The 21,945-nt window shown below is 34.5% G+C and overlaps 1 protein-coding gene across 1 annotated transcript in view; it reads right to left on the bottom strand.

The window, feature by feature from the left end:
• The window catches only part of DNAH5 (dynein axonemal heavy chain 5), a 294,914-nt gene that overhangs the window by 87,210 nt on the left and 185,759 nt on the right, over positions 1-21,945 (bottom strand). Inside the window, exons 55-62 of the mRNA XM_027869069.1 lie at positions 16,749-16,980; positions 15,290-15,404; positions 14,753-14,929; positions 11,020-11,223; positions 8,414-8,593; positions 4,906-5,043; positions 1,538-1,673; positions 128-444 (exon numbers count right to left, since the gene is read on the bottom strand). Of these exons, the coding sequence (XP_027724870.1) occupies positions 128-444; positions 1,538-1,673; positions 4,906-5,043; positions 8,414-8,593; positions 11,020-11,223; positions 14,753-14,929; positions 15,290-15,404; positions 16,749-16,980 (1,499 nt within the window). The remainder of the gene's footprint in view (positions 1-127; positions 445-1,537; positions 1,674-4,905; positions 5,044-8,413; positions 8,594-11,019; positions 11,224-14,752; positions 14,930-15,289; positions 15,405-16,748; positions 16,981-21,945) is intronic.

Genomic DNA, 21,945 nt, shown 5'->3' with positions numbered 1-21,945 from the left:
ATTTTTCTATGGAGATAGAGCCAATATCTCTAAAAAATTTTAAATCATTCTGTTCTATGGTTCAGGATAAAATTTTGGCAGCAAAATAAAACATCTGGTAGCATAACTATGTGTATGCACAAATTACCTGGAGTTCATTTTTGCTTTCTTTATTTTTAATCCAAATCTTGCCTTGAGTCTGTGGATCAATTAACAAAGGATAACGAGATGCTTTTGTGACAATAATTCCATTCTGTATGGATAGGTCATCATTTGGCAGCCCTTGGAGGTTCCACTCACTAATGGTTGGAGCATCAATCAACATCTCATTGAGGTTTAGATTGTTGCCAAATGGAATTTTCCGGTTTTTCATTTCCCTTTGCCAATCATTTAACAACAGATTGCGGAATTCTTGGTTAAATGGACCAGAATAAGATAGAAAAGCTGTAGCCAGCAATACATCCCCTAAGACAGACCATAGAGCAAAACAAAAACATTTTGTCACCTTAACATCGTGCACAAAATCCTTAGCAAAAGAGATCAGAATTATCCATTGTTCTCATGCAAATTCCACAAATCAAAGGATTAAGGATAACTCAATATATAATGTGTAAAAGATAAATTACTTGGCTCAATGTTATCAGGACTATCCCACAGTCCTTAGTGCTAGTTTATTTATCCTTAGTATCTAGCTTATTTGGGATTTTTCTTAAATTATGTAATTATTCTAGAGTTGGATGGGGTAATATTTTAATTCAAAAGACAAGAATAGAATCAAAATAATTTTATTTAATATCTCTATATACTTGTTAAATAACCTGGTAATCAATGGTGGGAAAATTTGCTCCAATATGCAGAGGAAATGTCAAACTAACATGCATAACACTAAAATAATAAGATTACAGGAAAATAATGGAATATCCAACACTGAATCTTTGTTAAGGTTAAATGCCCAGTTTAGTCATCGCTGTCATGCTTCATGTCTATAAGATCTCGTGATTTTAGAGTTTGAAGAAACTTCAAACTTCAAAGAGATCACCTAGTCCAGTTTCCTTAATTTATGAGAGGAAACTGAGTCCCAGAAAGGAAAAGTGACTTGCTCAAGATCAGTAAAATTTGGATTCTAACCCAGAGTTTCCCACTCCAAAATCAGTATAGTTTCACATCTTACTATATCAAGATAGAATCATAGGATTAACCATTGATGAGAGACCTCAAAGGTCATCTAATTCAAGTCCCACCTAAAGTATTCCTGTCTAGAAGATATTGTACAAGTGACCATTCAGTTTCTCCTTGAAGACCTCCAGTAACAGGAAAAAACTTACTAGCATTAGTTTATAAAGCTATTAATTTACAAATTTAGCTTACAAAAGTCATTTATAAAATTATACTGACTGGAGCAGCTAGGTGGTGAAGTGAGCACTGGCCCTGGAGTCAGGAGGACTTAAGTTCAAATCTGGCCTCAGACACTTGACACTTGCTAGCTGTGTGACCTTGGGCAGGTCACTTAACCCCATTGACTAGCCAAAAAAGAAAAAGAAGATAAAATCATACTGACCAACAAGCCTTTTGGTTTGTGCAGCAAACTCTTTACTCTGCTGGGTCCATCTCTCTTTTTCACCTGCCAATCCACTTATCAATGTGGAAGCTGTCTGCATTTTATGTCTGCAACGTTCTGCATCTTCAAGTAGTGTCTACAAGACATCAAAATCAAGAGAAAAGTATTTCTAAAAATATCATTGATATATATTTCTAAACCAGAAGCTGTTAACCAGGTTATTACATAGAAAGAATAAAATGGAATATATCTGGTATTTGCTTTCACTTTAAAAAGCTTGAGACCATGATGTCTGGCCTCTAATGTCATATTCATTCTTCCTAAGCTCTATGCCTATAACACTTTTAGCTGTTACCATGTAGATAGTGGTGTCTTGGGATTTGATGTCATAGGAACACCCTGAATGAATAATAAATATAGCAGAAATATAATTCATAATCCAATCACATGCTTTCCATGCCAAAAATATGTCATTAAAATAGTAACATAAGTACTTAAAAATCTCAGTTTAAAAACACTGCAAACATGTTAGAAAAAGTACTGTTCTCTCTCTCTGTGAGTGTATGTATGTCTGTGTCACATCTTAAGGGTGTTAACAAATTTAAAGAAAAATAAATTATCAATAAAATGACATGAAAAAGAAACATAATATACTTATGCAAAACAATGAAAAAGAAATTAAATTGAATAATAATAGCTACCACATTAAGAATTGGGAAATGTTTCAAAGGAAGTTACAGAAAATAGTCATTGTTATTTGCGAATTTATTGATATTTCCATTGTAAATAGTTTTCAGTATAATAAGGTTAAAAATTGCATAAAGTGCTTACTATGTTACATTGTGTACCTGGAAATACAAAGAAAGGCAAAAGATAGTCTCTGCTATCAGGGAACTCACAGTCTAATTGGGGAAATAATATGCCAAAACATTTGTACAACTATGTACAAACAAGATAGACAGACAGACAGACAAAAATAGGCAGTTATAGATGTAGAATAAATTGGAGATAATTAACACATGGAAGGCACTAGAATTAAGAGGGATCAGGGAAAAACTTCTTGTATTCCTGGATTTTAGCTGGGACTTGAAAGAAACCAGGGAACCAGGAGACAGAGATAAGCAAGAAGAGAATTCCAGGAATGGAAGTTAGTCTGTGAAAATGACCAGAGTTGAGAGATGAAGTATCTTGTGTTAGGAACAAGGCCAATGTTGTTAGATCATAGAGCACATGATGAGAGTAAGGTGTAAGAAGACTGGAAAAGTAGGCAGGGGCCAAGTTATGAAGGGTTTTAAAAGAAAACAGGATTCCACATTTTATCTTGGAAATGATAGAGCACCATTGGAGTTTATCAAGTGGAAAACTGAAGATCACATGGTCAGACCTGCATCTTAGGAAGATCATTTTGGCAACTGAGTGAGTGGAGAATCTACAGGAGAGAGGAGAGATTTATGGCATGGAGATAAACTAACAGACTATGGTAATAGTCTAGCTGTGAGGTGATCAAGGCTTGTGCAAGGGGGATGGCAATGTCAGAGAAGAGAAGAGATATTTGAAACATGAGAAAGAAATTGTAAAAAGCAGGGTGTAAAGGAGGTACCTATTGTTAAGTTGGGAATGAGTTTGTGACTATTCAGAAGAATAAAAAAATGATGAAAATGTGGATTCCTACCAGGAGAAATTAAGCTAGTACTATTAGGACCAAAGCTCTGTGCCAGCCCAGAGGACTTATGCCCTCTTCCCTCTCCTCTTTCCCAGACTGTGCAGAGTTGGGAAGTCAAGGAGCTAAAAGTAGGGCAGATATGAGGGTTGTTTTGTTTTGTTTGTATTTCGCAAATAATGCCAGAACTTGATAATTATGATATGGCAAATTAAAAGACCTCATGGAGCTCTATCAAGGCCTCATTTGGTTTTATGAATGACCCAAAAGCCAAAGAAGGAAAGACCATGCATGGGAAGGTGGTCAACAGTGTCAAAATCCACACTGAAGATGAGGATCATAGATTTAGAGCAGAAAAGGCCTTAGAGGTCAAATAGTCCAACCCCCTTATATTATTGATTATGTAGTAGAGGCTAAGTGACTTGCCCAAGATTAAAAAGGATGAGAAAAGACTATCAGTTTAAATCACAAGGCAGAGTTGGTTATCAGCTTCATTACAAGACATTGAGAGGTAAGTTTGGGAAAGATGAGATTTAATAAGTAGAGGCAATGATGGTAGAGAGCTTTTTTTTTTCTCCTAGAAATTTGGGAATGAAAAAGAGGGAAGCTCCAAGATGATGCCTCGAAGAAATGGTAGTATCTTAAGATTAAGGAAGACTGAGGCATCGTTTTAAGATTAGCAGTGAAGGAGCCCATAAATGAGATCCTTTTCAATTAGGAAAGTTGAAACTTACCTTTGGTATAAAATTCACTTCAAAAAACATTATGGAAACATTAAACATTTGAATTATTTAATTCATTGAAACATTTGAAAAGAAAACACAAATGCACACAGAAGAGATCAGAAGGAAGTTCAGAAAGAGACATAGATCAGCAGGGCAATTTTGATACTACCTTTTTCTATATATATATATCAAGCTATATATGATAGATTCAAAGTTTCATATATAATTTTTCTATTATTTGTATATGGAAATGTTAATGTTTATGAATCATTTTCTAGTTTGAAATTTTAAAAAAGTTGCTTATTTGCTTACTAAAGAGAGTCTTCATTATTCATTATAACCTATTTTTATCTTCTCAACTTTCTAACCAAATTGTCCTGTTTGCTATTCCTTTTATATAACAATCCACTTTCTACCTCCCCGCTTTTGTTACCTTTTTTTTTTTTTGGTTAGGCAATGGGGTTAAGTGACTTGCCATGGGCCACACAGCCAGTAAATGTTATGTGTCTGAGGCCAGATTTGAACTCAAGTCCTCCTGAATCCAGGGCCAGTGCTCTATCCACTGCACCACCTAACTACCCTGCTTTTGTTACTTTTTAACTGGTGAATTTAAACAAGGAATTCCTACCTAACTAGTAGAGCAATTTTGTGCACCCTAGCATCTGCCAGGTATTTCTTAAAGGGAAAGTTTCCCCTCCCTCATGTTTTAACTGTTACCATTAAAAAAAATGAACAGAATGATTTGTAAAATTGGACATTGTTTTCTCTATACCTGAAATTAATTTGCATAACTATTAAAGTTACACTTATATTAAATACACTGACAATTCAGCCTAGGTTGATTCAGAATGAAATTTCTTATTCTGTGTATTCATCTAAATGAATCATGCCTTCGGCTTCATATTTAGTGAAAGCAAAAAAAGGCACAAACTGTTTAATATGACCCTATAACTGACAAGCTCCATCCACCGTGAGGTAATTACCTGTTTTTCTGTCATGGCCTTTTCATAGTCTTCCTGTACAACATCCAGTTCAGCTTGTTTGTCATCTAGCTCAGCCTGAGCTTTCTGCAGATCTTGCATCGCGGTGACATAGCGATTCTCCTGCACCACCAAATTAGCCTGGGGAACAGATACAGCATGAACTGGTTGACAGGGGTGTTTGAATACTAGAAAATTTGATTGTAACTTGAATGCCATACATAGATATTCCTCTTCTGCTGTGCGTGAATCATTTGGCATTGATTTAGATGTGGGTTCAACTATAAGATATATCCAATAATGAAATGTTTCTATCTAAGGGAAACATGTTTTAAGTAGATAGTATATTTTATTTGGAAATTATTTTAGGGAGAATGAATGTAGAACCATCTGATGAGGCTGACATAATAGGAGTGATCTTCACAGGCAACTAGATTTTTTTTTTTTGTTCGTTTGTCTGTTTGTCCATTTGTTTTGTTTTGCTTTGTTTTCAGGCTATTATTATGAAGCAAGGTGATGTATAGTATCAACCATGAGGCATAAAGACCTACAAGTCTCACAGGATGACAGCTCTAGACATCTGTTCAGATTCGGGCTTCTGCTCATCCAGGTAGATGCAGACTGGGTCTTCAACATTGTAGTTAAGTGGGCTCTCTTGCTTACTATTCGGTTTATATGATTATCTCTTAACTCTATTCTTATGCACAGGCTGTGTCCTTTACTTAGACTGTTCTCCCATCTCATCTCTGACTCCCAGAATCCCTAGCTCTCTTCATAGCTCAGCTCAGTTGTTATTTCCTACATGGTAGCCTTTACAAGTACTGCCTTCTCAATTTGTTAGTGCTCCCCTGACCAAAAGCACAAAATTACTTTGTATTTAATCTTGTTTCTTTGTTATCTATATCCAGCAGAAGCTTCCTGACGACAGGAACTGTTTAATTTCTGCCTTTGTATTTCCTTTGTATTTGGCACACAGCAGGTGCTTAATAAATGCTTTTTGAATTAACTGAGTAATTTCAAAGAATATGGTTAATTAAACAGAGTATGATTAGGAAAATCAAGGGACCTATTCTTTTTATTTTTTTTTAGGCCATTGGGGTTAAGTGACTTACCCAGGGTCACACAGCTAGTAAGTGTCAAGTGTTTGGTCTGAGGATGGATTTGAACTTGGGTCCTCCTGACTTCAGGGCCAGTACTCTATCCACTGCACCACCTAGCTGCCCCAAAGGAACCTATTCTTGTTAGCCAAGAGGTCCAGTGTAAAAATTATTCCATAAATTTGGAAACTATTTTCAAATATAGCTAATTTTTATTTTTAAATCTTTCATCAGTTCACATTGCTTTCCTTCTTCATTTTTGAAAGTAGTTATTTTAGGGGATGGAAGGCCATTAGCACTTCCTCAGAGCTCTATTCTCTTCTCTTATATTAGAGAAAAGGAAAAAAAAACTATCTTGAATCTTCAGGTCTTGAATTCATTTAAAAAGAGGAACTTTAAAGATGAAGTCATAGCCAGATGACAAGTTTGAAACAAGATAAGGCAAAAAGTGTATATGTATGTGTGCATGTATGTATATGAATGTACATGTATATATACATATAGAATATTTAATATATAGATACAGAATATTTTATATTATATATATACATATATATATATAATATTATACACACACATACAAACACACATTTTTAAAAAAAGAAACTGGCTGATGGAGCATTTTGGATCCTGTCACTCTTAAGCTCCTAACTGCTCCAGTGGCTTAGATAAGCATGTGAAATTAAGCTATTTATGCCAGGCAGCTTACTGTAGCAAACTACTAATATAAAATAAAACTATTGTAGAATGAAGAATCTCCTTGTATTGTGAATATCTTCTCATAGTTTATTCAAGAAAATATTAATTCCTGAGAGTTCTAAACCAGCCTCATCTGCATGAGGAAAGGATAGTTTTGTGGTTTAGAGGCTGTGGGTATACTATATACAATATTGTCCTTAATGGTTTGTCTTAGCAGACATTCTTAGTGTTTATAGAGATAGGTAAAATCCATTTATCATAAATTCTTATATATATTTTCTGTTGTATTGAATTTGTACTTAAATGTATACATAGGTAGAAATTGCATTCCCATGATGATACACAGACAATGCATACTCTGTAATTAATTAGAAAGTAAAAGAAACACATTGAACTTTTATCCTAGAATATATGTGTATGTGTAAATACATAAACATACATACTATATACCTTTTTCTATGATGGTGTGTTTTGACTATGTTGTTCAGGAATTTAACTTAGTTTAGGGATTTTTTTTTGAAAGTTTGAGGATGATTTGCCTTACATGTTGAAGAAATAAGTGATGATTTATGTTGTACAATTCTGAGGTATGAAGGAAGATCCTTTTGCCCAAAATACACCTCCCTCATTTATTTTCTAATGTTGATCATCCCTTTAAAAGAAGATAAAGCCTTGCTTAATATTCCCAATTGCAGAGACATATGGAAGAGGTAACCAAGTAATCTAACATTAAACATCTATTAAGGACTTACTGTTTGTCAGGCCCCTGTGTAGGGGATTCAAAGACAAATCTCCACCTACATGCTAGAGATCCAAAGACAAAAGGAAAAGTGTCTCTGCCTTGGAGAAATTTTCATTCTATTGGACAGATTATATATATATTTGTAAGTCCAGATATACCCAAAATCAATAAAAAGTTATTTGTGAAAGGGAGGTACTAACAACTGGAATAATACCGATAACTCCTCATGAAGGATATAAGCACATAGCTAAGCCCTTCCTGGAAGCTTGGAGTTCCATGAGTAAAGACAAAGAGAGAAAGCATTCAGAGAAAATTTCAAAGTGCTGAGGACTAGCTTTCTTGTTATCATTGTTGTTATCACTGTAAAAGGCATTATGCTCTCTACTAGGCATAATGTCTTTCCGGGTCCTCATTATGACTCTGATTTTTTCCTATAACCTCCTTTCCTATTTAAGATACAGTGAAATTCTTGCCTTGGTATTTATGCCCTGTTTCCTGCACCAGATCTGGGAGGGTGTGTTTTCAAGATCACAGTGATCATCTGTCTTGAAGTAGACTGGTCTCTTGGAGTTCTCCAGTTAGCCTACCTTACAGCATAATCTAACTCTGATCTTAACACAGGCTAAGACAATGACCTTTTGCAAAATACTTTATGGGTACTGTACAATATAGTTTAGTTTTGGATTGGCTTCTATGGACATAATGGTTTTAAAATGCAATCAGTAACCCACAGTGGAATTAATCTTCATGCTAGAGTTATTGCTTAAAAGCTTACAGGTCTCTGAATGACAATAGTAGGCTAAGAAGTAAGCTAAACTGTCTGTCTTCTCCCTTTTTGCCCCAGGCTTTCCCTACAGAATTGCATGTAATTGTATGGTCAATTCCTAATTTATCTGCCTATTACCATTGGAGGAAATTAAACTTGAGATTTTTTTCCATGAATGTTTTCCACAATTCTACAAAGGAGGCTTACCTTCAAGGGCAATACTTCCTTATTTGTAGAAAAAAAAGAGACCATGGCTTTGGTCCATGAGCAGAGACCAGCCACATTGCCACACACCCTTTTTGCAGTTTCTATATTGTAGTCTGACATTTCAAAGTAAGGAACCAAAAACTCCACCATTTCTTCATTGATTGTGTCTTTAGGGAATTGCTAGGGAAGAAAAAGGTGAAACAAACTTGAAACAATTTAAAATATTTCTTTTTCTGGAAATTATTGTGCTAACATTTAACATTTGATTCAATTCAAAATTATGGAATGATTCTCATCATAACCCTGGGTGATCCACTACCTTGAAAACTTTTCGAAACTATTAGATATGATAACCAAAAGTGGTGGTGGGATGATGGAACCAAAATAAAAAAAAATTATTGAGTGTGCCTTGCTAGGTGTGGTGACACATATCTATAATCCCTGCCACCAGAGAAGATCTCTGGTGTTCTAAAATACTGCAGGGATCAAAGCCAATTAAGTCTCTGCTCTAAGTTTGGCACCTGTATGGTGAACACCAAGAATGCGGAGCCTCCATGTTACCCAAGGAAGAATAAGTCAGCCCTGGTAAGAAATGGTACAGATTAAAATTTCCATGCTATCAGCAGTGGATTGGGACAGGAGTTGCTGCTTAATTTCAATTCTCAGCAAAATAGAGAGAGCAAGTCTCAAAAAAAAATTGTGCTTTGACTTCAGTTGGTAGAAGATTCTAACAGACAGCTCATTTTAATAAGTCTATGAGTAAAGCTGTGACAGGTTATAAATATTAATACAGTTCATAGAATTTCAAAGAAATAAAAATTTCATGTGATAATTCATTAGATCAAAGGGGCATAGAATTAGATCTAGAAGGAAACTTAGAAGCCACTGGCTCCAATTCCTTTATTTTGCAAATGGGGAAACAGAGGCACAGAGAGATTAAGTGAATTGTGTAGGATCACGCAGATAATAAGTATCTGAGGCACAATTTGAACTCAAATCATCCTGAATTCAAGCACAGAATTCTAGCACCAGACTGACTTTTATGTGAGTTGAAAATCTATGATGATAACAAATTCAGTTCCTGAGAACCTATCTCATATCGTTTGGTAGCAATGTTACTATGAGGGAAGAAAAGAAAACAGACACATTCAAACATAATTCCATTTTAGTCAATCTGAAATGGAAAAGTGAAATAACTGGGACTAAGGGCTAAGGATAGATCAAAAGAAAATCTTGATATTCTCACAAAAACAGAACTAAAATATTCAGTGGCAAAGATGGAAGTGTAACGAAGGAGAGGACTGAGGCAGCTAGGTGGCACAATGGATGGAGCGCTGGCCCTGAAGTCAGGAGGACCTGAGTTCAAATCCGGCCTCAGACCAAACATTTGACTTACTAGCCATGTAACCTTGGGCAAGTCACTTAACCCCAATTGCCCCCCCCAACAAAAAGGAGGGGGAGGATTAGGAATTAGTAATAGAAATGGGCAGATCTGATTTCATATTTTTAAAGTGTCATCAATGAATAACATTTAAATGATTCTTATTCATTTTAAAACAGGTCAGAGGAAGATTTTCAAAGTAGAAACACTTCTAAAAATAATGTGTCTTGCTTCAAAAAAAGAGAGGGGTGCCGCATTTGAAAAGGCAAAGTTTATTTCTACTTTATTCCCATAGGTTACCATCTAATAGAACCACACAAATGCATGTTAGGCCCTTTTGGAAAACAGGCAGATAAATGCAGGATCAAAGCAGAGATAGTGCTATTAAGGAGTCTTATTGGGAGGTACTGAAGCCATGGTAAGGAGAGAGGAACCTCTAGGAGATTCTTCTATCAGGAAAACAGTGGCAGAATCCACAACAAAATGGGAATTCATCAAGGAGTCATGGCAAAAGAAAAGCCAGAGTGGGTTGGCACTGTGGCTGGAAATATGGATGATCAGCATTTTCATATTTCTTAGATCACTCTCATTTTCAATCAACCTAAATAAAGGAAACTCTACATAATAAAACATTTCCTAATAACAAAAATGTTGCTTAAATGTGTTTCAAATAAGAAAAGCACTGTTCTACTTTCAAAATCTCTGAAAGAATAAAAGTGTCATGAAAAGCTCCCAGTTTTTGAAATATCAGAATTCAGTCATCTAATTAGCTTTCTTCTTGTAGGTTAAAAAATGAAAGATAAGACACAGAGACTCTAATCTAATTTTCTCGTGTTAGAATATAATTGAGGATGAAAGTTAAAAAGTAACCAAAATATTTTCATCCAATCTAAAGACTTGAAGTTATCTTTATTAATTACCAATTTTTCATCTTTCCTTTTATTTTCCCTTCCTGTGAGAGATCAAACTAAAATGCTTTGTTGTATCCTGATGGAGAGAAAGGAAAAGAACAAAAAAAAGTCAATAAATTTCGATGTTAGTAGATTAAGGAAATAAGTACAAATAGTTTTCAAACAGAACAGGAACACTGAATATGGCAGTGTTTCAATTCCCCTGAATCTTAATGAAGAAGACCATCGTGTGATTCTCTAGAAAATGTAAACATTTCCTTACTCTGAAAAAGTTCCCAAATCCTTATTTAAGCAATCAATTTCTGAACAACTACCTGTAAATTCTGTAAAAAGTTTCCTGCAGTCATTAATTTTAAGGATTCCTGCCAAGAAGGGATTACACAGCTTTTTTCCAGGTCAATCTTCACTGCATTGACTTTCCTTTGGAATAGCAGCAACACACAGTCCATGATGCGCATGATAAGGTGAGGGGGTCGGCCTAAGGTGCGTACAGTGGCAATATCAGAAGGCTTGATTGTCTAGAAAATTAACAGATCATTAAAAATCAGACTTTGTGGGAGAAAACTTGATTAATAAACTGAAAAATCTCACTACTGATATTTTAACCATGAAAAGCAATCAATTATTTAAAAACTAGAAGTACCACCACTGGGTCTAGGTCCATATACCTAGCCAAAGAAACACACTTTTCAGAAAGTTCCAGTATTTTAATACAAACTGACACACAGTCATAAATGGCGGAAATAGACTTCCTGCAAAACTTTATTGACAATCTCACCTCAGATAAAGGAATAATGAATGAATGAAATAATAATGAAAATAATGATCCAAATGAAAAAGAATTCTCAGCATTCAAGCTGCTTTCAAGGAATTTCAAGAAATTCAAGAAATTCTAAAGATAAAAAAGTCTACTTACTGTAGGTATCTGTCGTGACTTTTATTCATTAGTTATGTAGGTCAAGAACATGTCTCTATCTCTCTTAGACAACACAGAACTGTCACAGTGGAATGACAATACTATATTGCCACAGGGCTGACAGATTGGATAATTAGAAGTGTTTTAGCTAGGAATCAACATTTCAATGAAGAAAGTTTTGCCATACAAATTTGTCATGCTCTTAGAAAAGTTATTTTCCATTGTCTGTAGATTTTTTAACTATAAATTAAATTAGCAAATAGATCCCTATAAAATTTTGTGGTAATACAAACTGTTCCTTCACTGTATTAATAAAGAGGCAGCTAGGTGGCACAGTTAATAGAGCACTCGACCTGAAATCAAGAACATTTGAATTCAAATCCTTCCTCAGGCACTTATCAGCTGTGTGACCTTAGATAAGTCACTTATCTTCTATCTGCTTTGGTCTCCACATCTGTAAAATGGTGATGATAATAAATAACATGTACCTCTCAGGGTTTGTGGCAAAGTTAAAATGAGATAATATTTGTAAAATGTTTTGCAACCCTTAAAGTACTATGTAATAAGTGATTAAAATGCATTGAATATAGAAATTGAACATAGGCATTATAATTGGGTTATATCTATACTCCCATCTCTCTTGGGTAGATATGTCACACTTAATAACCAAGGGCATATAAAGGAACAAAAGATTGTGGAGTCAGGGCCAAAATGGCGAGGATGCAATTAGCTGGCACAAACATTAGAAAAATAATGGATCAGGGTGGAGAGGGGATAATAGTGGCCAAAAAGGTCTGTCTCTGTGCCCAAACCACCCTGACTCTATGCCATTGCTCCACTGACTTTCATAGTCCCACACAGCCTAGGCGATTAGCCAGCTATACTGAGAAGTAGCCAGAAGCCAGAATGAGAGGCAGAGTAAGTGATAGAAAAGCATACAGGAACATAGAGGCATTGAGAATCAGTCCCAGTGCCCTAACAAACTGGACTCCAATCCCTTAGAAGGTTGTGAGCAGAAAAGTGAATGGGAAAAGCTTAAACCATGAATGGAAATGTAGATGGGGAAATATTTGCTAACTCCAAAATTGGGGATATTTGCTAACTGCTAGTGGAAAAGGCCAACAGGAAACAATTTAATTGAATTATAGGATCTGCTTTCTCTTTCGAAGTCCTTAAGAATAAATTCTCCAATGTACTAAAGTAATCTCATCTATAGTATAGATTTGCTCTGTGTATAGTTGGTCTTGTCCAGCTGTATATCTGGTTTCTTTAGTGTTATTTTTTACTTCCTCATGTAACTCATTGGATACTGGGACATTAGAGTCCAAATACAGTCACTTAGAAATCTTGACAAATCTTTTCTATTTTCTTGTCTGTTTCCTCATCTTCTAGTTTCCTCTTTGAACGACATGACTTCTTTGGATTTTAGCATTGTAGCTCAGAGTAGAAAGAACTACAGTGTAGTCCATTTAATTTTGGGGAAGCTGTATTAGGAATATATACTGAATATAAATTTGCCTCTTCATAATTTCTACCCATTGCTGCCTTTTGGGATCAGGTATTAGCAAGTGTATTTCCCATTACACATGATAGCCCTTCAAATACATGGAAACTGCTGACATGACCCCATGAGATTTTTCTTCTTTAGGCTAAACATCCCTAGTGCATTTAATAAATCCTTATATAGGTCCTGTACCATGTTGGTTGCCCTCTTCTGAATATTCCCCAGATTGATAAAGTCTCTTCTATAATGTTGTATCCAAAAATGAACATAAGATAATACTGTCCAGTCAAATCAGAGAACTGTGGTACTATCAGATCTCTAATTCTGTTCACTATACATCTGTTAATGCAGCCTGAAGTTAAATTAGTTTTTGTGCTTTATATCATGCTGTTGAATTGTATTGCATTTGAATCACCTGGATATTTCCCAGATGAGTTATTGTCTAGCCATACCTCTGTCTTATACATACAGAGTTGATCCAAAAGCTTTACATTCATCTTTAGAAATTAAAGCTCAAATCTTACAATGATAAAAGTTTATCTCACAACAACCTTTCTATAGGTAATTTTTTTTCTTTTCCCTATTTTTCAAGCTATAGTGATCTGATAGTGTTCATCATCTTTCCCTAACCTCTTTAAGATTTTGTAAGTGAGGTTTTATATGTAGTATCAATGTTGTTTGTTGGTAATATGTGTATACATGAATACATATATACATAGATAACATATATATATGCATATGTTCCTGTTTGACTATATCTGTTTGGCAAGGAGATCAAGTTTTGCTATTGCTGTTGCTGTTGCTGTTTTAAAGGCTGACCAACTTCTAAGCTCCTTTGGCCCCCTCGTTTTATGATTGATTCATATCAGTTAAATTTATGTAGAATATGGTTATAGTCTGAGTCAATATCTATTCCTTTATCTGTTTTCCATTTTTCAGTATCCATAGGTATTGAAGCTTTTTTAATTGTCCCTTATATCTTCTTATTTTTATTCTTCTAATTTGGTATTAATATTGATAATTTCTCTGAGACATTTATATATGAGTAAAATTTTGTTTATTTTGTTGAATTTATTGAATAAAATTTTGTTTCCAGGTATTTATTATTAAAGTGATTACTGCTTTAAAACTTTTTTGTATTTTTCTCTTAATATTTGTTCTTCTTGTGCCCCCCCAAAAAAGTTGCTTTATTACTTATATGTAGCCTTCCAATGATTTGTCCTTGATGGCTCAATTTCTCTGAATACAAAATGAAAAGTTTCTTCACCATTAGTTTAGAGATATTTGTGAATTAAATGAATAGCATTTCAAATTTGTGAATTAAATAAATAGCACTTCAAAGTAAGAAACCTTTATTTTGCAAATATGAAACGTTAGTCCTACAGCCCTAAAATGCCTTGCAAAGAAAAAAAATCATAAATTATTATTAGTAGATTTCTCTTTGGTGAGAAGGGAAATCATTATTTCTAATATAATGTCCTTTGAAACTATTCTTAAGAATGCATACTTGGTTTACAGACAGTACGTCAGTAAGAACCATTAAGGTGTTTCTTATTCTCAGGTATTTATTTTATGTCTCATTCTTTGTGCCAAATATTATGAATCATGTCTTATCATGCATGATTACCTGTAAAGCTGCTTCTGCTTCTTCCAAGGCAGGTTTTGCTGCTTCTAACTTCTCTTCAGCAATTGCTTTGTCTGCTGAAATGCTGTCGACAATTGCCTGGGCTTTGTCCTTCACCTTTTGGACCTCAGCCTTGACTTTTTCAGCAGCTTGTGCTTTCACAGTCACTTCTTTCAGGACCTAACTCAAGGCAGAACAGATAACCATGACAGAAAGAGCCAACAACACATCTGCAAAGGTGCTATTTTAACCTTCCTTTGCTCATTTGTTAAAGCTAGCTTCTTGTTCAATTTCTCATGCCTAAAAAGATTATCCTCATTGAAATGAAACATATATATATATATATATATTATTTATCATGTTACACTTATTGATGGCTAAATATAAGAATATGACATATATAATATGAGGTATGATATATAAGGCCTATTAAGATATGCAAGATATAATAAATATCTAATTATATCACAAACACCTGGAAAACAGATAAATTAGTAAAATAAAAAAGTGAAAGTAATGTATGTTTATCAATGTACTTACTGTATCAGCTTTATCATTAGCAACCTGTAACTCTTTTTCTTTCACTTCCAGCTCCCTGCTAAGGGCTGCAATTGATTCAGAAGCTTCTTTCAATTTTTCCAATCCAGTATTCATCCTGGAATCACACATCAAAATAAGTAGTATTAGTATTTTGCAGTTAATAACAGTACCTTTACAGTTATTCTTTCTATTGAGCTAAGTTCTGTATCTAGACACACACTTATATGTATATGTATATGTACATATATAATTACATAACTAATATATTTTACCTCATATAATTTGCTTTATATATCATACCTCATATTATATGCTATACATACACACACGTGTGCATATGCATATACATTCATATATGTATACATACATATATACACAAATATAGATATAGCATATATGAAGTCCTATGCAGCAAATATATGCATGTGTGTGTGTTTCTGTGTATACATACATATATGTGTATACATACATACACAAACACACATATATATATATATAGTATATCACTTGAAGAACTAATAACAAGGAGTGTGTTCCTCAGGTCTTGCTTTAGAACTGATGTTATATAACATTCTTATCACCATGGTGTTTTTAGAATAGTAAGCATACACTATACTTTGCTTGCTCTTTGAGCATGATCACCTAATATATCACTTATTCATAGTACTTTCTCCACAGTTCATTTCAAAGTTAAGTCTCCTAGGTCTTGTCTTATTTATATTTTCCTTCCACTATCTCCCTTAATATATACATATATATCCTCTGTTTCCAGCAAAATTCATTTCAACTCATTAAGCATATTTAGGGTTTTACTGTGTGCCAAGCACTTGGAAGCATAAAACCAAAAATTCAAGTCTATTATGACTGACACAATGTTCTAACCCTCTGAGCTAACTAGGCATGTATACTGTAATCATTTGCTATAGTATGAAAGGAGTGGGCAAGAACAGGTAATGGAGGCCAAATAACTGGATTGTCAAGATCTATTCTGATATACTATTATCATTCTATAACAGGTGAAGAAATTGATTATGTATAAATTTGACCAAAATTGAGGCTAATGAGAAGCAAGAAGACCATAATAATCATGTGGCAATCATCACTGCACTAAATTGCTCTACATTATGTTCTACAATAATTTGATGTTTTCATATTTTTAGAGAAAATAATAATAAAATAAACAATTAGAATTCATATAGGATTTTAATGTTTGCATACCACTTTAAAACATCTTATTTTATCCTCACTATAACCCTGGGAAGTAGATACTATTATGATTCACATTTTACAGTTGGAGAAACTGAGGCAGATAGCAGTTAAGTGATGTGTACAGGGTTATGCAGCTATTAAGTCTCTAAGGTTAAATTTGAATTTGTGTTCCTGACTCCAAGGTCAACGATCAATCCACTACACCACCCAGATGACTTTGAAAGCCACAGTTTTCACATTAGGTAATTACCTATTGGCCAACGTCTGTACTTCAGCATGCTTTTCTCTATAAATACTCTTATAGCCCTGAATAAAGGAGAGGTATGATTTAGGAGTCACATGGGTAGAGCGTCGATATCTTCGGAAATATTCAACACATTTTTCAGCCACTCCATCTTGAAAGGAGCCCATGCACTGGACAATCTCTTTTTTGGTTTCAAAAGTGCAGTCAATATCATAGGAAGAGAGAAAGTGTTCAGACACTAGAAACAAGAAAGGTATCATGTAAATGTTGAGCACATGCCTTCCTCCTTTCAGTGACCTTTTACTGATGTGACTTTAGATAAGTCACTTTCCCTCTTGGAGGCTTAAGTTGCTTCATCCGCACAATGAAGGATTTGGTGAAGTTTAAGATCTTTTCCATTTCAAATCATATGTTCCTATTATCCTATGTCTCGTATATAGCATAATAATTTTTTAATTCTGCTTTTAAAAAATAATTAACTATTGCTGAAGAGCTGTAGAAATGCTAGCCTTTCAGGGCATTATTTTCTCCCAGATGGAAAATGTGTTATAGGATTTTAGGTTCTATATGTCATTTTAAAAGAGATGGGAGAGAAAGAGAAACAGAGAGAGAGAGAGAGAGAGAGAGAGAGAGGGAAGGATGGAGAGAGAGACAGAGACAGAGGAACAGACAGAGACAGACAGACAGACAGAGAGGGAGGGAGGGAGGGAGAAACAGAGACAGAGGAACAGACAGAGACAGACAAAGACAGAGACAGACAGAGAGGCAGAGAGACAGAGATCATTTTATTTTTTTCCTTTATTATGCTTGAAAAGAAGAAATCTAAGCCTAAGCAGTAACCCCTTTCTATGTACAGGGCTTCTTTATTTGGGAGAGTCAGCCTCTTGTGAACATTCAACTGGAACTTGCAAATCTGCTTGGCAGCAAGTCTGTTTTATAGCTTATATAGGGGCAGGGTTTCTACAAATAATTCAAGAGTCAGAGCCCACATGGCACTCATATTTAACAGTGTCACTACGTTCTTCACTCAGCACTTGTCAGGCATTTAATTCTTCTAGATACTGACTGCATCTCATAAGTGGAAACTCCAGCACTAAATTATGTTATGCCTAAGCCATCTTGTCCTTAGCTGTGGCAGCTGGCCATATATAATCTCCTAAAATTTATAGCATCCTTTAGAAATATTTAAGTAAAAAACTGCTGTTGGGAGAACATTAACTTCTCAGCTATTCTAAATATAGCACTGTATTACTCTATTGCTTCCTCCCTCAAAATGGTCATGTACTTGCCAAGGTTAATCAGTCAATTAATCAAGAAAGATGTACTTAGTCTCTATCCTGTATATGTGGGGTTGCTCCAAACACTCTGAGGTACAAAACATAAAACATGGTCCCTACCCATATGGTGCAAATAAACTAATAAATCCCTTCTAAATGCTTCGCAGTATACTTGAGAAGCAACTAAAAGTTTGGCCTCAAATCCATTGAAGACATGAGTATTTAATAATGGAAGACTAATAACAATGCTTTGCATAAAAATATGAGACAGGAAGAAAAAATGAGAAGTAATAAAGTGCAACATTTCTCTCACATGAATGGCACCAGTTTTTTGTTTGTTTTTAAGAGGAAAATGAGACCAATAACACCTTTGTTATTATGCTGAAAATAGCCAAAGTTAACCAAAACTCCAGCAGCCTATCCATTACATTTTCATGTTCATTATTTCAACATTTCAATTGTCTCAAAGCATCCCCAGAACCAAATGCAATAACTGAAAAATACACAGTTTATGGTTAAAAAAGATGACAAGTAATAGAAGACCTAAATTCAAATCCTAGAGACGTTCAGAAAATAATGCAAAAAAAGCGCCTTCCTTGTAATTTTTTTTATATACAGTAGAGAACTCCCACTACCTTTGTAATTTGTAATCTTAGAAATGTTTCTGGGATTTTGATACATTAAGCAGCTTACCCAGTGTGGAAACTTCTTCCACTTAAAGTATTAATGAGTAGCTTAAGGCATTAAAATGTTGGCTTGTTTGACCACAGTAGCTGGTTCCAAGGTGAACCCACTCACTATAAAGTAGGCTAAAATGACTCTTAATTGATTTCTTGCAAAAATAAACATCCATTTTTTCATGACACCTTTCCCAGTGGCATGAGGGAGAATATTTGTGAGGCCCATAAAAATGTAAACTGAAAGATGTACTAAGAGGAGACTGTACGTGCTTGGTATAGTTACCAGTAGGCATTACTATAATACAAGAATTATGATAGTAGTCATCATATCTATGTAATGGAGTATCCCTCAGCAGTTTGTTGGAAAATAGAAACAATATGTTGTACCTTGAAATGTAATCAACTGGACTACCATTGGGCCACACAAGAAAATAAACTATGAGGTTAAGCAGCCTCCATTGAAAAGAGCTTGTTTTGATTTTTAGGAAGTTCAAGTTAGGGTTTAAAAGTGACTGTTTACCTCTTAACTGCTTATGGAAATCCAATAGAAATAAATGTGACCTCTAAGAAAGTCATATGTACAATATTCACATTATTATTCAACCATGTTGGATTGAGTTAGGAAAATGGTGTGCATTGTGCTCTATAAATAATACATATTTCTTTTTTAAACTGGGAAGATGCTTATACATCTATGGTGGTGATATTTTTCTAAATGGTTGTTGTATATTCCATCATTTCTCTTTCTCTTAGATAATTATTTGTAAGCTTTGAGATAAGCAGTGGTATTTAGATGGAAGAACCAAACTGTTCTATAAACTAAAATGAGAATCAATTCATCAAAGGGGAGACTTAATTATAGATGCAGCTTCCACTGAATTTGTTTCAAACTATTTTTGGATGAGGAAAGATAGAAAAGGGACATTTTAAAATAGTAAATGAATATCACAGCTAGAAGAATGTTAATGACTACTATTCTTTCAGAGAGGTAGCCGAATTTAACTGAGGTTAATTTATTTAGTAGTGATTTGGGGAGCACAGAAGTACAGAAAGGAATATGAAACAAGAATGAAGTAATTAGAAAAGAGAAATCACCAGTCACTTGATATTGCCTGGATTGAAATTTTTTAAATAGTAACAAAAACCTTTAGAAACACACCTAGTATATGACAACCGAGAAAATCATTGTATCTCTAATAATGTATCTGGATGAGTTTTTAAAACTCATTTGTTTAAAGAAATATTGTTTTAAAACATATGTTAAAAGAATTGTGAAAGTATAATATTAATTTCTAAACTTCTATAAAGCAAGGCAATGTATATGCATGCCAGCACATTTAGACCATGAAAAATTATTATTGGCTTTTAGAAGAATTACTTGAATCACAAGAAAGGCTTCATAAATGTATAACCTAGGTTTCCTTCCACCAATCAAGAGAGTCTCATGCAAAATGTTCTCAAAGTCACTCCCTATTGGTGTGACAAGATAAAATGACCTGAGTCATAATCAGCATATTCTAACTAAGACTGCACTTATGGAAATGTATGCAATACTTCCTCCAAATACCTCAATCCTGACCTTGCACTTAGGGTATAATAGTCACTTCAAGTAAATAAGTTCTGCATCAGTAAGACTAAATAACCTCTAAGCTCCCTTTCAGTACTAGGTCATCATCCCATGAAACAAAAAGTTTATATACCACCTTTAAAATATACGCTTGAAGCAGAGAATAAGTTATTATAAAGACCACCTTGGTACATCTTGCCACACATCAATGAAATTATAAGGAGCCTTCAGAAGGGACTTGGAACCTAAGAACTAAGTTGTATATTTATTGAATAACACCTGCAGTGTGCCCTCAGTTTTACTAGTAGAGCTGGGCCATGGGCAGGGAGGGGAAGGGCAAACAGACCCTTTTCATATCTGTATCATTATGATAGAACAGGACAAGGGTTGGGGAATGCACACTGATACAACTAAGGGTATTGGGAAAATTGGTAGCATCAGAAATCAGTGTCACACCCCCTCAGGGATCCCAGAATCTCTTCTTTGAGAGTAATTTCCCCATTATTCTATGAATCACTTCCTCATGTCAAGAAGATAGGAAGGGCAGGAAGAAGGAGATGTCATGTCTGTTTGGGTTCCCTAGGGAAAATAGTCATTGAAGTACCATTAATCTTGCCTATTGTGGGATGTAGAAGGAAATAGGATGGTGACCCAGGTTATATAGGTCCCAGAGGAATTAGTGATAAAATGAGTCTCAAACTCATCTACTTTCTGCATGTCTGTGACATCTTATGAAGACCTTCTGAGAAGATACCTGACTCCAGAGTCCTTGGGCCCCTAAAAGTGGGATGAACTAAAGTAAGAAAAGACTGGGGATAATGACATTAATTTAAAGACTATCAAAGTAATCTAAACATTAACTGATGAGAACACCTGAAGTGCCTGGTAGTATTTGGGATTATAGTAATCAAAGTACAAATCTGAGGGATGCAATAAAGTAAAAAAAAAAATCAATAAGACTGATTGAAATAAAGGATGAAGAAATCAAAGGTGGCTTCTGGTGACTTGAATAATGATGATTCTATTAAAAATAAATTAAGAAATCAGGAAAGAGAGACCATTTCTACTCAAACTGAATTAACTTACTAGTATGCTACTTTTATTTAACAGCTGAAATTGTTGGTCAACTATTTCTAACAATGTCATTTTTTCAGATGAATCTGTATCATAATTAGGAAATACTGTGTATATTAATTACTCTGGACTTTGCTGGTCTTCCCTCATTAACTAATTGTGATAATCTTATTTTATCTAAATGGATTTTAATTTGCACAATGCAGGCTAAATATAAAATGCTCCTTTTTAATGGTATATAGTTAAACCTCATATTTCAAATGAATAATAAAATAAAGACTTAGAAAAGTATATAAGGATTTATAAGCATTTCTTCCTTGTTTTTCATTGTTGGAGTATTTATTTATGAAGAATTCTGTACTGTTCATTTGTTCGAAAATGTTTGATACATTTTAAAAATTTATAATTTAAACTAGATTCCACACTTCTTTCTCATACTTAGTTCCTTTCTGAAAAGGGGAGAAAACAGACATCAGTGTAATAGAAGACAAGCTCCATAGCCAACCATGTCTTTCCTTTTGACTATCAGTTAGTGTTAGCAAATACCATGGTCAAAAATTTAGGGAATACTGTAGACCCAGAACACTAATACAGAATTACGTATT

Source organism: Vombatus ursinus, unplaced genomic scaffold, assembly GCF_900497805.2.
Source record: "Vombatus ursinus unplaced genomic scaffold, bare-nosed wombat genome assembly UNPS02014791.1, whole genome shotgun sequence".
Lineage (NCBI taxonomy): Eukaryota > Metazoa > Chordata > Mammalia > Diprotodontia > Vombatidae > Vombatus > Vombatus ursinus.
Note: the sequence above shows the minus strand (reverse complement) of the source record. Positions and strands in the feature narration are given on the sequence as shown.